Genomic DNA, 17118 nt, shown 5'->3' with positions numbered 1-17118 from the left:
CTCTATCCAGTCAATCCTGGGGATCTAGACCACTCAAGGGATAATACCTATTACTCAATTCCAGGGGTGGTACCTCAGTGGGTGCAAGGAGCATTGCGCTATCCATTCTGGTAGCATCAAAGTTCCTCCATCTATTATCACAATGTCTATAAAAGAAACCTAGCGGTAAAATAGTTATCACTTGATCCAACCTCGGATAAGGTGAAAGAGTCCCCCGCCCCAACAATCGACCTGTAATGTGTGGAGATCTACAGTTAATAACAATACAATTGCCATAGTGCGACTTGCAAAGAGGACCCACCCAGTTAACTCGTCTCACAAATCAAATGTCCCCGTAATCTGATTTAAAAAAATTAGAATTCTGGGAGAGCCAATAACAAACTTTTTTTTCAACTGTGACTGGGATTCAACTTGCACATTACTCAAGGGAGGAACATTCACGAGGATTGCTACATAAGGACCACAATCAGGTGGAAGGTGTAACGTCCCCTTATCATCTCGGGTATTATAGACTTTTCTATTTGGGGACAACAGTGTGGATGCTTGCTCATTTATACCCATTGTTCCCGTTAGTACCATTAATGCCTGTGGAAAGGGGACCTTGCCTGCTAACACTAGGGGGCGGATCCTTGTTAACCAAGTGGCTAGAACATTCAGGCCTACCGTGCTTATGCACAGCTACACTAGCATGGCTTCTAATGACACCATTCCTCACTGAGCTGAACGGTTCAGCGTTTCGGTTAATAGATGGCCTCTCTCTTGAATCAGAGTGCCCACTACGAGCTAAACCCCCGACTGGATCTTTAGGTTTTACCCCAGAGCATGAAATTGTGTTCCCAACCAATGTGCACATAGATGCCACAGTAGATTCTAATTGATCAAGTCTTTGCAATATTGGGAGGTAGTTGTTATTATTTGTTACATCTTCTGGGGGACATTAACATCACTAGCAGGTGGACTAATCAAAACCTCAAGCCTGGATAATTTATCCTCAATCAGACGTAGGTTATTACGAATAGGGTCAAGTAATACAGAGATTAACAACTCCAATCTGCTCCACTGGTCATTGTACATTCCCCAGTCTGATGGTTGGAGACTAGACTCGAGCAAATCATAGGCTCTGTTGACCCTTGGTTATTATCCGTCACCATGGTTTCATGTGGAAGTGTCTTGACAGTATACTTCTTTGCTCTGGGCTTTGATTTTGACTTAGAGTTGGGCTTTTGCGAAGCACTACCCCCATGGCCACCATGGCACCTAGGAAGCGCTTCAGTAGTGGAGGACTTGGCCTCACCAGCCTTCACCAGAATAACATTTTGGCTCCTTTTGGACCTTTTTATAACTTCTCCATCCTATCAACAGATGCAGACTGAGCCTCTAGCGTTATGGGAGGGGCTACTAGTTTTGTGATGAATGGCTGGGGCGAGATAACAATTTCCTGGTTCAATATATCATCCACACTAGGCTCCCCCAGCTCCGTACCATGAGCAGTTACACAGTTTTGCATGACCCCTGAACCAGTCTGTACACAACCCCCCCTCGCCCCCTCACCAAGGCAAGACGTACCCGCCTTGTTGCCAAACGGAGACAGGGTATCTGGGGGAACAGCTACGGGGGATTTTGCCCTACTTTGTCCACCCATTGAAGATCTCTTCTGTGCAACTATAGTGTCCAAAGAAAGTCTCTTTTCTGTGAGCAGAATCTCGTGGGTTAATACTGACTCTACTCGTGTAAGGAAGGCATCCAAAGTCCCCGCTACCCCCACACCTACTTGCAGTTGGCCATCCCTGCGTTTAGCACGTTGCGCCATGACAGAAAAAAGAATCAACAGTACCTTTTGTCCAAGCACCTCTCAGCAACAATATCAGAGGGCTGGCCCAGCCCGGCCTCTTTTGGCCTCTGACGGACGCAGACGGGCCCACCCGGGCACGCCCGCGCGCGTCCCGCACTGCGGGAGCCCGTGGCAGGTTTTAAAGTGCCTCCGGGCGCATTCAGGTGTTGCAGATGATGCGGGACAAGGCAGGCTGGGCAGTATAGTCCCCCTGGACCTCGTGGCCTTGCCTCCAGCAGAGCAGCAAAGCAACAGCAGAGATGGCTGTAGAGGCGGGACCCGCACTGTGGGAGCCCGCGGCAGGTTTTAAAACGCCTCAGGTCGCTTTCAGGTGTTGCAGATGATGCGGGGCAAGGCAGGCTGGGCAGTGTAGTCCCCCTGGACCTCGTGGCGTCGCCTCCAGCAGAGCAGCAAAGCAACAGCAGAGATGGCTGTAGAGGCGGGACCCGCGCTGCAGGAGCCCGCGGAAGGTTTTAAAGCGCCTCCGGGCGCTTCCGGTGTTGCAGATGATGCGGGGCAAGGCAGGCTGGGCAGTGTAGTCCCCCTGGACCTCGCGCCGTCGCCTCCAGCAGAGCAGCAAAGCAACAGCAGAGATGGCTGTAGAGGCGGGACCCGCGCTGCGGGAGCCCGCGGCAGGTTTTAAAGCACCTCCGTGCGCTTTCAGGTGTTGCAGATGATGCGGGGCAAGGCAGGCTGGGCAGTGTAGTCCCCCTGGACCTCGCGGCGTCGCCTCCAGCAGAGCAACAAAGCAACAGCAGAGAAGTGTATTGTTTTCTTTCCTGTGGCTGGAAGGTGGAGATTAAGGCACAGTATGGAATGGACGCCGCATAAAATATGAAATACAATGAAAAAACCTTTAAACTTTTGTGGTCTACTTTGCTGGAAGAATTATCACAGATGGATGCCATGAGTCTAAAGTACTCACAAACTGAATAGCTAAAGATGCAGACAAACAGGCCATGAAATATACCTTGTGGTGGAGTTGTACAGTGCAGGTGTATTCGAGATAGATGGTTTACAAATACGAAAAACCTGATGTGAAAAAACACAGATACATACAGCCTAGTATGTGAGATGCATCCAAAAACAAAATGCAGGTGTGTGTGTAACATGTTCACAAAAACGAGATACAGTAGGTGTGTGATAGGTCATACAAATGCATATAGCTTGCTGGGTGAGAAACAGAGTACCCTATGTCGAGAGATGCATGAAACAATGAGAAAGGTGTCACCTGCTTGTGAGATGTTAACAGAAACTCAGTATGAGGAAATATGAAAAACAAGATGAGTGTGGGTGATGGTTGGTTATTAAACAAATCTAAGGTCTTCTTTAGAGCTGGTACAGGTTTTAATTCATACAATCATTTGAAGCCTCTTCGTGTCGGAGAGTTATTCTTTTTTTGAAAGACACTAAGTTTAACAGTCTTCAAATTCATCAGTTCAAAAACTTGATTATAAAGTGCAAAGTGTAAAGCCAAAAAACAACAACGAATTTCGACAATTCAAATCTCAATTGTAAAGTGTAATGTGCAAATATAAAGTGCAAAATGCGTAGGGAGAAACACTCTAGCAGACTATTAGCTAAGAAGATATAGTTAAAATTAAATGCTGTCAGGAAATACAGTAAAAAGGACTACGATTCAAACACACTCCAGAACTTCTCATATTTCTTGAGTGCCCCAGATCTCAGTGCATATTTTCTTTCCCTGCCCTGGATTCGTAATAATTTTGCCTTCCAAGCCTGAAAAGTTGGTACTTGATCGGTTTTCCAGGACTGTAAAATAAGAGATTTGGCTATTAAAGAAGCTATGAAAAGGAACTCATCATATGGAGTGTGGCACATAGAGCAGCCTAGTACAGGAACTAAGTCATCGAATATTATAATGGTTTTAAGCTCAGAGGAGAGGTATTTTTCAATTTCCTTCCAGAATGGCTGGATTTTAGGACATTCCCAGACAATATGTTTCCAGTTCCCTTTCTCCTCGCACCGAAAACATTTATCAACAACTAGGGGAAAGATACTATGGAGATAAGCGGGAGTTCTATAGATCAACCATTTATTGTAAAATTGCATGCGTCTAAAATTAGCGCCACGGAAAATTATTTTATTAAATTTATTTATCTTGTCCCATACAAACTTGTTGATTTCAATGTTTTCCCTCTTTTTCCACCTCTCAATGATCCTACTGGAACATTCCTGCCCTTTATCCTCTTTTAATAATTTGATCCAGATGCTCATCTTTTTTGGAATTTTATTATTCATAGCTGTCGAGATAGTTTCTTTGTGGTATAGATTTCCTATATCCAACCCTCTGAGCCTTTGATTGAGCATACAGAAAGACCAATTCAAGGTGGAATGTGAATAATGTACCTGTCTGGAGATTTCATCCCATGACTTCCACCTATTGCCAATGAGGAAGTCTTCGATCTTCACAAAGCCATTTTCTTTCCAGAGATTTATTATTTTACTCTCCATACCTCCCTCTTCTCCAAAGTTAAAGTTGTTCAAATCCGTTGTATTACTTATTCTAGGGATGGAGTAGAATTTCAAAAACTGAATTTTCTGTTTGAAAATCCACTGAAGGGACTTGTAGCGAACTTTCTTTGGATCTTTTATAATTCTAATTGGATCAATTATTTTTATTTCTGACAGCATCTTCCTCATAAAAAAATTGTCTGCTTCGTTAGTGTCTGAGAAAAAAAACCTAAAACTATGATGTGCAAAAGATGCAAAGTAATATTCTCTAATATTTGGAAGGGACAGCCCTCCTTGTGCAAAAGGAAGATATAAAGTGTCACGCGCAAGCCTAGGAGATTTTTTAGCCCAAAGAAAAGAAGAAATCAGAGCATCCACTTTATTAAAAAAAGAGACCTGAATTGGGCAAGGTGCGGTGTCAAACAAAAAATTAAAAAGAGGTAAGACCGACATTCGTATTAATGCTGCTCGCCCCATCAAAGATAGGGGTAAAAAGTTCCAACGATCTAAAAGAGACCCCACCTTTTTTAACAATGGTGAGAAGTTCAATGAAAACAGATCTTCCAGATTATCCGATATAAATATTCCTAAATACCTCTTTGGGGATAGATTATATATTTGCCTAAATTCTGGTATTAAAGTGTCTACAGTGCAGTTTACTAAAATAATTTCTGTCTTGTTAACATTAATTTTATAACCCCCTAGATTCTGGAAATCTGAGAATATTTTTAGAATCTTCAATTGACTAGAGGGTTTGGCATCTAAGAAAAGAGCAATATCATCAGCGTATAATTTTATATTAGTCATACCAACTATTGGGGCTGTGTCGGTGCGTATATTCCTAATCGCAATCGCCAAAGGTTCAATGAATAGCGCAAATAAAATTGGCGACAAAGGGCATCCTTGGCGCGTGCCTCTAGTGACTAGACATGTCCCAATATTAGATTTGTTAATGATAATCTGTGCCTTAGAATCCATATATAGTTGTTTTAAAAGTATGATAAAAGCATCCGGGAAATTGAAACTGTGCAAAATAGCAAAAAGGCAGTCCCATGACACTAGGTCGAAGGCCTTCTCTGCGTCTAGAAACCAGATTTGAGCCTTCACTTGATTAGTTTTAAAAAAATCTAGTGCTTCCAGAACAAACTTTGTGTTTGAGTGGAGATGTCTGCCTGCGATAAAACCGCACTGATCGATAGCTACAAGGTATCCCACAATTTTATTCAATCGGTTTGCTAAAAGTTTTGTAAAGATTTTATAATCTGTATTTAGGAGACTTATAGGTCTATATGAATTTATATTCTCCTTGTCCTTCCCTTTTTTCAAAATGCTAACCACCACAGCTGAATGGAAGGAGTCTGGCGGGGGACCTCCTTGGAGTAAGTCGTTCAATAAAAGTAAAAGTTCTTTATGTAGGGTTCCTCTAAATTTTTTTAAAAATTCAATAGGAAAACCATCATCACCGTTTGCCTTACCGTTAGGAAAAGAGCTGATTACGTCATCTAATTCTGACATTGAGAAGTCCTCTGTAAGGCATTTCTTGCCCTCATCGTCTAATTTCGGTATTGCCAGATGCTCTAAGAACTCCCCAATGGAATCAGATGAGGCCCCTTCGATTGCTTGATAGACTCCCTCATAGTGTTTTAAAAACAACTCGCCAATAGAGCCTGTAGTCTTAGCATATGATTTGGTGATGGGATTAATTAATTGATCTATTCTATTGCGAGCCTGCTTTTCTTTGGCTTGCCAGGCCAAAAGCTTGCCTGTATATTCGCTCTCCTCATAGATCTTCTGGGCATAGAGATTGCTATTAGTTTAACAGTCTTCGAAAGGTCCCACTAGGTACAATCCAAATGAATTGTTCTAAAAAATTATTTTTGAAAGCAGAGTAAGCATTTAAACATTATGGGGCACATTTTTTACTTGTGATACAATGTAGCACAGTAACCAAAATTGCTTTTCTGCATCAATAGGAGAGAGTAGAACAGCTCCATATCTACTAAGGCATTATTCTGTACAAAAACTATGCTCTACAATAGTTCAATATTTTTACCACTGTATTATGCTGTAAAGTGTACCTGTGAAAAGTTTCAAAAGATTAGAGAAAAGAATACCTTACTCATTCTTTAGACTTGCCTCAGGAGATGTACATTTTTGGCACAAAGCCCTATCTACCTTGTATATAGTAAATAAGGCTTTGCATCAAAAACCATGGTTGGTTGTGTGGGAATTGGCCACTGAAGGCTTGAAGAAGGCTCTGGCTTGAAGTCTGAATCTGGCTCAGCTAGAGTTCCTTTTGGAACCGTGAGTCCATAACGAGCCAAGCTTTCACTTCTGCCGTTCATCCTCACTCTACCCAGGATGTGGCGTTCCGGTCAGAGCTGCCCACTGTGGAACTGGGGAACCAGGTTCAAGTCTCTACGTTGGCTCAACATCCTGTGATTCTGGACCAATTACTCAATCTCCCCATGCCAAAAAACAATGCATGTGATCTTGTGTAATGTAACAAGTGCTAATATAAGGCGCTCCAGTACCTTTGGGTCAAGTTTGCTCTATATTTCAAAAACTATAGAAAAATGCACTAGGAGGTCAAAATAAAGCCTTATCAAAAGGAAAGAAAAATAGATATCCATTTACTAGCTGATTTGTACAAAGTGAGATGTCAAAACCTGAATAAATTGTGGCTTTCCTGCTTAAATTGTGTGATCTTGGGTAAATATTTTATTTCATCAAAACTCTTTTTTCCTTCATTGTCGCCTATAAAAGCACGTTCAAATATGTAAATTCAGACCACCAGTGGTAGAGATCTATTACTTTTAACAAGTACTTCTCAGTGGAAAGCTATAATGTGCCCTGATAATGTCAAAACTTCCATAACTTAAAGAAATACACATTTCTGAATTTTTAAGAGGCTTTATCATATTTTATGTGATGTTTGTTGTATGATTTACATAGCAAATATTTTCAGGGCTTGGCACGTGCATGGGCTCTAAGATCCAAACCAGACCCTTGGCTCAGCTCTGGCTTGGCTCTCCCTGTTAATTTGTTGGCACGCCCATGTCATCATAAGGAAAACCAATGTACAACACATGGAACGTATCCATGCCGCATAGTAGCGATTAGCACTACTTCGCGTTATGTAATTTTACAAAGCAAATTAGGATGTTAGTTGGAAAGTAAATTCCAGCACTACACTGACCTGGGTTTGCGGCACTTTTTTGGGACACAAACCTGGTGAAAAAAGTTAGCAAATTTGCCCTTGAGTCAGTGGCGGTCAGTGATTTTAGCAGGAGGAGAGCCACACTCTCACATGCGCACACACACGCATATGCGATCACTCGCAATGAGAAATCTGACCGCCACAGGGAGAAATTTCGCCAGAAGGTTGATTTTCTATGCTCACAAACTTGATGTTGACTATTGCGAACGAGGACAAATCTCGCCAGGAGGTGTATTTTCTTTGCTCGCTAACTTGATGTTGATGAACACGAGCGAGTGTGGAAAACTCCGCGAGCGGAGTGGAGTTCAACGTCCAGACTCAGTCTTTCTGCATATTGTCTGCCAGTCTATCTTATACTGTGTGCAGCCTGTAATGCATTTTTAGATTGTCCTACATAGACATTGGTTTCACTCCCAGACTTGGACTGCGTAGGTCTATAAACACACGTCACCAGTCCCCAGTGCACCAACCGGTAAAACATAGATATCTGTAATTATATTAACCTAGAGGTGGGTGAAACACTGACAGCTCTAGCAGGCTCGAGTCTGAAGCAGGGCCCTGGCACAGATTGGGGTCCCTTTGGAAGCAGAGCTTTCATGCGGCTTCTGCCTGCCACTCTCACTCTATCCTCATGCAGAAAAAGGTAAAAGCAAAACATTAACATTTGAGGTAAAAAGGAGAGTAATTTATACCAATTTAGTGGCGGATTTGTACAAAGTGATCACTGAAAAGTTGTATTAATCATGGCTTTCCCACTTAACCAAATTGTGCGCCCTTAGGTATTTGTTTTCTTTTAACTGTCTCTTTTAGCATTCCTTTACCTGCTATTGTGCACCTCCCTCTATGCCGCCCCTCTTGCACACACCCCCACTCATCATTACCCCACCTTTTCCAGTCTCAAAGCCCCCAGTGCTCCCGCTCTACAGCACCTCTGCATTTCCCTTGTCTCTGCATCCCCTTTACAAGTTCACATGGCAGCAGCCTTTTTTTTACATTTCCTCCTGTGAACTGGTTAATGTAAACGCTAATGCAAAAGGCCAAGGAGAGGAATTTATTTTGGCATTCGGCTCCACCTTTGTCTAATCTTCCACATTTGGTGGATGGAAAATGGACATCTAAATACGTTGTCCTGAAATACAAGTTTTAACATTCTTAAAAATAAAATTCACCATCGTATATTTAATGTAGTATCCGGATTCTCTATTCAAGAGTACAGTGTAAGGGAGCTTAACAGTCATAAAATATACATACAGGGAATACAATATGAAACAAGCATTTCTAAAGTCAATAGACCTTGCTATTTTAAAGATCACACTTGCATGCCCTTTAAAAGTTGCAGTCAGCACTTTCCAGATGCAGGATTCAGTTACGTAGTGACACATCCACGTGCTCTTTAAAAAAAAAAAAAACACACACACACACAGCGAGAACTATTTGCTTTGCCAGTCCTTGTATTTCTTTAAACAACCCATGTATGCGTGGGATCAGAGGGTTTAACAGCGGTGTATTTTTGTGGTTAGTGCAGTGTGCAGTGTGGAGGGCAGAGTATGCATTTGTATGGCAACTGAGATCACTTTTTGGTTTGTGATGGTACACAGTGTACGGGGATTCATGGGGCCAAGGAGAAGTATATTGTGTAATGGTGGGTACGGTGTGCATGGGGTGAGAGTAGGGAGCTTGAGTGCGTGAGCATGGGGTAGTGTGTTTGTGCAAGGGACGGGCGCAGGTCGTAGGCACAGATTGTGACTTTGAATGGGGGGCATGGTTTGTGCTCGTGGACACAGCGATGAGTGTCTGCATTGCCAGAAGGCATACACTCTGTGGCATGCACTCTGGATCGGTAAGGCACTGTGGAGCAAGGACACCGCACCCCCGGCACTCACCAGACTCCTCGTCCTTCTTGTCCCCTTTCTTCAGCATGGTGCCGCCCGCCCCTGGCCTGCTCTGCGGTGCTCGGTTATCGTACGGTGCTCCCCTCGGGGTCAGAGACAGGCGGCCAGGGATGCTAGCTACACTCAGGGTCCGGCAAGCGCTTCCTGTTACCACCACTTCCTGCCAGCCTGTCACTGAGACACGTCACCCCTGACAACACGATAGCAAGCATGCGCAGCAGTGCCAGCCGCGGGAGGCCAGTCATTGCATTGAAATAGAAAGAGGAAACGAGAGCGCTGTCGACCGGGTCACTTCAGGCATGCAAATACCGCGGCCATCTTGGAAAAGGAGGAGTTGAGAACAGGGACAATTAGTTATCTGTAACACTTATCTTTAGAAGGGCTCAAGATATTATGGATGTATGTACTAGGTTCCAAAAACAGTGTCCCGTTTTCGAGCTGATAGCATACACCTGAAGCTTTCTCTATATCCAGTGATATTTACGAAAAACATTGGCAATGTTAAGAATGAATAGAGATGACTTTTCGTCAAGTTCCACACTGGTCAGAACTAGTTTAAAGTTTATTCAACTGTCCAGAAGGGAGGGCAGAGAGAGAGAGAGAGAGAAAACAAGCATTGGCATAGCCAATAGGTCTCGCTTTTGGGACCTTATAAGTAGTTATGCAGCACAATATCCTTAGTGCAACAACATCAACTGTTGCATGGCTAAACACTTATAAGGTCCCAAAAGCGAGGCCTATTGGCTATGCCAATGCTTGTTTTCTCTCTCTCTACCCTCCCTTCTGGACAGTTGAATAAACTTTAAACTAGTTCTGACCAGTGTGGTACCTCTGATTTGTGCCATTTGTTTAAAATTTGGACTACAAATTATTTTTTTGTTAAAAACGCTATAAATTAGACAAAGATGACATGTTTAGTATTCTTTTTCCATAAGTGGTAAGAATAATATGAATACCCTGTGGTTGAAAAATTACTCTTGAAAGATTCAAATGGTGTTACACGACTTGCTACAGGTAGCTCTATGCATTTCTGTTGTTAAAAAAGAAAATTACATCGTTTCTGCTGTTTTAAAAGCCTGCTAGTGAAAGCAGTTTTTGTTTTTATTCTCCATTCTTTTTGTCACAGTATTAATTACATAAGATATAGTTAGCACTTCGAAGAAGCAGAAATATTTTGAACCAAAAGGAAACAGGTTTGAAGTATGCAGGCTAGTCTTACAGAACACTGCAGCATCTCATCAACACAGGAGTCATAAATAACTTGGTGATCTTTTCATCTTCACTGAGGGTATCCTCGAAGCAGTCCTGCTGTTCTTAGGGTTGCAGTTTGGTTGGACAAAACGACAAAACCTTTTAGAAGTGTGTAAAATATAATTACGTGTGATTGTATATCATCATCACGTGACTAGTTACATTTGAAGGGATTTTGTTTGTGAAAAAACAAACCATTGTGTAGTTTTTGTGGGTAAACCAAGGACATCAGAGCAAAATGTGTTTGAAATAGGTTAATATTATAGGTGAAGCCTCCAGTTCTAAGTATCTTGACATTGAAATGGATAATGTTTCTGTGTTAAACCTATATCTGCATAGCGCACGAACACCGTAGTTGTGAGTCTGCGACACAAACCCCCACTCATCACTAAAGCTGTGAGGCAATTACTTGCTGCACATTACAGGCTCTTCACCTACTCACTTTCGTGCCAGGCATGCCACTCCCTGACCGAGGAGAAAGGCAATCACCCTCCTCATAGCAGGTTCACAGTTCATTAACTATTACATTCCCAGCAGTATGGAAACCGAACAGCAGCAGAACAGTAAAAACACAACGAAGGGTGCTAAACAAAGCAGATATGCACAACAGTAGTAATCACAATACCACCTAAGATTTCCGGTGTATTTAGCTCTCTGCAGAAAACATGGGGAATAACCTGCAGCTACTGATTTGTCCTGTTTACTTCGACTTCTGGTTACCAACAACCTGTTGCTGGTGGCAATAATGATGGAATTATCATACAGCAAAGCAGTAATTCCACCAAACCGAAGAGCAGCAGAAAGGTTGAGATGTGCGGTTACAGGATTGCCACACATTTAAGTGAATCCACGGCTGTATCGCTGCCTGCTGAAAAAGGGAATGGGGGACGCAAGATGTTTTTGACACATCCAGGCAAAATAATACCAGAAAGAACAATAGGAAATGGTAAAATAGTTCAGAGAAGCAACACTTTTTGGAACATGGGAGGCAGTGACCTAAATTAATCGCTTACTACTTAAACAGTAGCTTTAAAACATATTTTGGATCGCCTCCTTCGCACCGACCATGGCACCTGGTGACGTTTCTCGTGAAAACCATGCGCTTACATAAACTGCTTCCATGTTTGGAATGTTTAAAGACCATGCCAGTGCTACCCTCATAGGTATCTCTTTGGGCAGTGGGTGTATCTGTGTGAGAGCCCCTCACTTATCGCAAATTCCTCGGGGTTATCGAACGTTTATCGTTTTGATATAGTACGCTACCATTTCTGTTACTACTTGACGAAATTTGAGTTCTTTCTAGCGCCCAGAACTCGATGCTATCCGGGTGGGACATCTTCGGGTGTGATGGGCCCAGCCAGGCGGCGCTGGAGTCTGTTATTAAACCTTAGCCAATCTGGACATACAGCTATCGCTCTCATTGGCCACAGTGGTCACATGATCTCTTAACACCGCGTACTCTGTGTCGTACGGAAGCCTATGTTGGCCACAGCGTGTTCCATCATCACTTTTTCTTCCGGAATCGCCTAATACTTTACACTTCCGGTGATGTATAGCTCCCTCCTGCGCTGAGAGGGAAAAGTAGTGTTGAAAGTAAGTACAATGTTGTTTATTACAAACAAATATTCTCAGTACTTGTTCTCTCCTTGATTTATACATCTTTCTCAAAAGGTTCCACCAAAGCCTCTGAATGTTGCGGCAGGCAGAGCTTCGGGACATCAACCCTGGTACAAAGCCCGACCCAGAGCTCTTGACATTTTTCAAACCTGCCCACTTCCATCTCTTTGTTTCCTAGCTCAAGCCAGTGCTGTCCTGTAGCTACAGTAAGACAGGTATTGTCTTACCATGCTTGCAAATGGTGGGGGGGGGGGGGGTGCGCTGCGAGAGTTGGTTTCTTTAACAGTCTCTGCTGTCTTGAGGCTTTCAGGAAAGTCTTGCCTCCGTCGGCATAATGTTGCGCTTGTCTGTGTAGTGTTGCCCTTGGTAATCTTAATTGTTGAATTCACAACTTTTAAGACTAACTCCTTTACGTTTCACGAGTCCCAAAAAGGTAAGCGCTTGATAGTCTGAAGGAGGATAGCAATGTACCCTTTCGACCATCTTGGTTTAGCGGTTAGAAAATGCTGCCTCTAAACAGGTTTAATACTTTCCCACATTATAAATAGTCTGCTTCCAGAAAGGTGAAGTAAGCATTCCAGACAAACTAACTCCTCTCGAAGCCTTCGGGCAGTGAGGGTAAGGTGGGCGGCGGGTGGAAGGGGTCTTGCAAGATAGAATACATTTTATGTTAGATGTGTGCCTCGCGCGGCAAAAATAAAATAAAAAAAAAACACGCGAGTGGTGCGCGCGCGCACAGGGAGAGCGAGAGGAAAGCCAGATGACGCCTATGTGCTGCGAAAGTGAAAGTGATCGTGATGAACTGAATGACCCGTGAAAGACAGATTGCGGCTGCGCGCATGAACGCAAGCTTGAGGCCAGCAAAGGCCTGTGCTAGCACTTTCAAAACCCTCTTACTAAATGTCTCGCAGGGCAGCGCATGCGCTGGCTCAGGCGAGACCTAAAAATGGCTTTACATATTTGTCAGCTTTCAATGGCCAAGAAGAGGTAGAATTTTTCGGGTTCAACATTATTAATTTATATGTGCCAACATTTTGAAACTAATATGATGGAGATATTGAAAAATAAAATTGGTGAATGTATTTTCTAAATTCATTTACATTAAAGAGGAGGAGATTTTAGATAGGAGTTAGCGAAAATTAAGTCCTTTTGGGCTCAAAAGATCAGGAGTCTCCTGCCTGAATCTGGTCTGTTGGCATCTCTACTAATTAGTATAACTATGTCCTCACAGGAAATTACATGGTGCCATGTGTGGTGGTTCTCAGTTACGTTTCCAAGATACAGGACCTTTCCTTGGTGTCCTAAGCTCCACCATTATTACTCAGACAAAGCAGACATAGACTGTACCTGGAATATTAAGTCTATGTTGTTAATGCATAACTGAAACGTAGCTCCATGGCATGTGTTAGACCCGGGATCCCTAGTTGGCTGAGGTAGGTACCTTAGGCCAAGTAGGGACCCGCGTTACAATGTCATGGAAAGGAAGGTCACCTTCTTAGATAGCCCCGCTCACCCCCTCGGTAGCTTGGCACGAGCAGCCAGGCTTATCTTCAAGGCAAATGTGTAAAGTATTCACAGCCACGCTCACAATAATCCAATGATGACACCACAAATAGACTCCACATGAGTTTTATAAAAGAAGTATAAACTTTATGTAAAAAGATATACGATAAGACCATACAATATAAAACCAACATATGAGCTTGTGTGATATTTCTCCTGGCCGGTTGTTAGGCCAGCCAGCCCTTGTAAGTTCTGGCGATGTCAATGAGCACTTCTAAACATTCTCCTGTACTCCTAATCACATGTCATACAGTTCGTAATGCTAGAATCAAGTACTTTTGCAATGCAAAAATACTGTAATGCGTAACGCAGCAATCAGACACTCTGCACTGAAGAGAATGCAATGCGTAACGCAAGAATCAGGCACTTTGCAAGGTAAAACAATGCAATGCGTAATTCAACCACCACATATGTTGTTCTACAATAATGAGGCAATGCGTATACTCTAATCACGTAATTCATTATGCAGGAATAATGTAGTGCGCAATACGCTAATCAGGTAGTTCGTTATACAGGAACAAGGCAATGCGTCATAGGACAATCAAGTAGTTTGTTATACAGAAATGTTGCAATGTGTAAGACGTCAGCCAAGTACTCCGCTCTCAGAAATGGAATACTACGTAGTACACTCAGGCCCCGATCACCGGGCATTAGGCGGTCTCTCTGCCTCCTCTTCTGACCTTCAGTCAGCCTCTCACGGTTGCCCCCAACACAGTACGATATAATTCCAAAGTGCAGCTTCGCACTCCGGCCCCTGTACCGCCACTCCCATCGGCAATACAGGCTGCAATACGAGCCGAAGCAGAGGCTCACGCTGCCAACACGAGGGAGAGGCCAAGAGCGTCTCCCTCCGAGCCTGCGCGCCGCCCCAGGAGTCAACACACAATACCTGGGGGGCGCGAACCCACTCTCCTCTCCTCGTCCAGCGGCTGGGCCTACAAGCAGCTTTGTGAAATGGCAACGGCGGCTCGGGCCGGCAACACAGCTCCTCCGGGACTGCCGGTCCAGGCTGCTCCACTTTACGAAGATCTCAGGCTGCCACAAAGCACACACACACAGCATCGCTGAGTCTTCCTTCACTCCGGGTGCACGATCACTGGACATTCCACACACAGGTCTCAGGCTGCACGAAGTTCACACGCACAGCGTCGCTGAGACTCACTTTACTCCGGTGCACACGACAACACGGCGAATCCTCACGAAAGTCTCCCGGTGCACAACGCACCCGCACACAGCGGCAATGAGACTCAGGTGGATTCCGGTGCATACGATAACAAGGCAAATTCTCACGAAGGTCTCACAGTGCACAACGCACACGCTTACAGCGTCAATGAGACTCACTTGGATTCCGGTGCACACGATAACAAGGCAAATCCTCAAGAAGGTCTCACAGTGCACAACGCAGACGCTCACAGCGTCGATGAGACTCACTTGGATTCCGGTGCACACGATCCCTGGACAATCCTCACAACGGGGTTCAGGTTGCACAAAGCCCACGCACACAGTGTCGCTGATCCTTGCTTGGATTCCAGGTGCCCCCGATCACAGGCCGATCCTCCTGAAGGTCTCAGCGCTGCACAAAGCACACGCACACATCGTCACTGAGATTCACTTGGACACCAGGCGCCCACGATCACAGGCAGTTCTTACGAGGGTCTCAGACTGCAACAGGCACGCTCCCACAGCACCGCTGAGAGACTCTCTTGGAAACTTTTATGTTCCTGTGTTTCCAAACAGGGAGCCAGCTCACCTCAGGCCCTTGGGAATAGTTACTTCAGGACACAGCACACAGCAAAGTCCTTCAGGCAGGGGGCCACAGCACACAGCAAAGTCCCTTTAGCCTTTCCTTGGTTGAAACAGCAAACTGCAGGCCAGCCCCAGATCACACAGCAAGGGTCAGTCCTATCCTTCAGTTGTTTCTTCCTTGGCAAAGGTCCTCTTGACCACGAAGTAGCTGCAGTCTTGTTCACACTTTCTTCCTTTGATAAGTAGGGGTCTGGATTCTCAATCACTCAGCAGGAGATAAGCCAATTGTTTTATAGCAGTAACCCAGGCATCTTCACCTCTAAGGCTTCTCCTCCCCCCGTACACTCCAGATGCAGGTCAGCCTGTTGCTGCCTCACCTCCCCCCCTGGGTCAAGACATTCCCCAGATCCTATCGCCTTCAAATCCAGACAGTCAATCCACAGCCAGGCAGAGACACACAGAAATGTTAGAGCACAAAAGTCAGCCACTTCTAAAGGAGTGGCTTCTGAACACACAATGCAAAAACCACCTCCATAAAAAGATGTGTTATTACATTGTGAGTTCAGGCATACTAAACTTCACCTTTCCATCTTAAGTTTTGAGGAAGATAGGCTGGAAAACATATTGCACAACCTTCCCATTCTATCCTATGGGCAAGATGGCCTTTCAACAGTTAAAAACGAAATGGAGATTATTTCACTGTCAGGACATGACACACACCTTAGTACATGTCCTAACTTTCACATGCACTGCACCCTGTCCAGGGGGTACCTAGGCCTAACATAGGGCTGTCTGATGTACACAGAAAGGAAAGGGTAAGGTCTGGCAAGTGAATGCACTTGACAGAATAACATGGCGGTTTAACAAACTGCGCGCAGGCCCTGCAATGGCAGGCCTGAGTTCCCTTTTTAAGGCTACTTGTGTGGGTGGCACAAATAGTGCTGCAGGCCCACTAGTAGGAGTTGCATTACAAGCCCTGGCACCCATAGTGCACTTTACTAGGGACTTCACCTAGTAAGGCAAACATACCAATCATGGACAACCAATTACCATTACTTTATACAGGGAACACTTACACTTTGACACTGTTTAGCAGTGGCAAAGTGTCCAAAGTATCTAAGTTGGCAGCACGATGTCAGAAAAAGGTCTAGGGGGAAAGCAACAAGTTTAGGGACTTTAGCCAACAAGGGCCAAGTCCTACAGCATGTATTACTTTTCAGCCAAAATCACTTGGCATACTTGAATGTTAAAATGAATGGAACTACACATTCCATAATGCAGTAGACTGCAGGCTAAACAAACCTGAGTGAATGTGCCACACATACATGTATATAGAGCCATATATTTTGCCTTGCACTTAATTTAGGGTTGTTACAGGAGACACGGAGAGTAAGCATACATGCCAACATGTTAGAATAGGAAAGTGGGAGATGTAAAAAAAATTTATTGGGAGACTGTATTTCCCGATTGACTTGTATTGAAGCAGTGGCAATTTCACAATATTATGAATATAAAAAAATTCA

At 44.0% G+C, this 17118-nt stretch overlaps 1 protein-coding gene across 1 annotated transcript in view; it reads right to left on the bottom strand.

Annotated features, from left to right (window-relative positions):
* COPG1 (coat protein complex I subunit gamma 1) overlaps window positions 1–9628 on the bottom strand; it is a 123733-nt gene extending 114105 nt beyond the window's left edge. The window contains exon 1 of the mRNA XM_085624373.1: window positions 9410–9628. Coding sequence (XP_085480499.1) covers window positions 9410–9446 — 37 coding nt within the window. The 5' untranslated portion in view covers window positions 9447–9628. The remainder of the gene's footprint in view (window positions 1–9409) is intronic.
* Window positions 9629–17118: the final 7490 nt, after the last annotated feature.

This window comes from Triturus cristatus, chromosome 9 (assembly GCF_964204655.1).
Source record: "Triturus cristatus chromosome 9, aTriCri1.1, whole genome shotgun sequence".
Classification (NCBI taxonomy): domain Eukaryota; kingdom Metazoa; phylum Chordata; class Amphibia; order Caudata; family Salamandridae; genus Triturus; species Triturus cristatus.
Note: the sequence above shows the minus strand (reverse complement) of the source record. Positions and strands in the feature narration are given on the sequence as shown.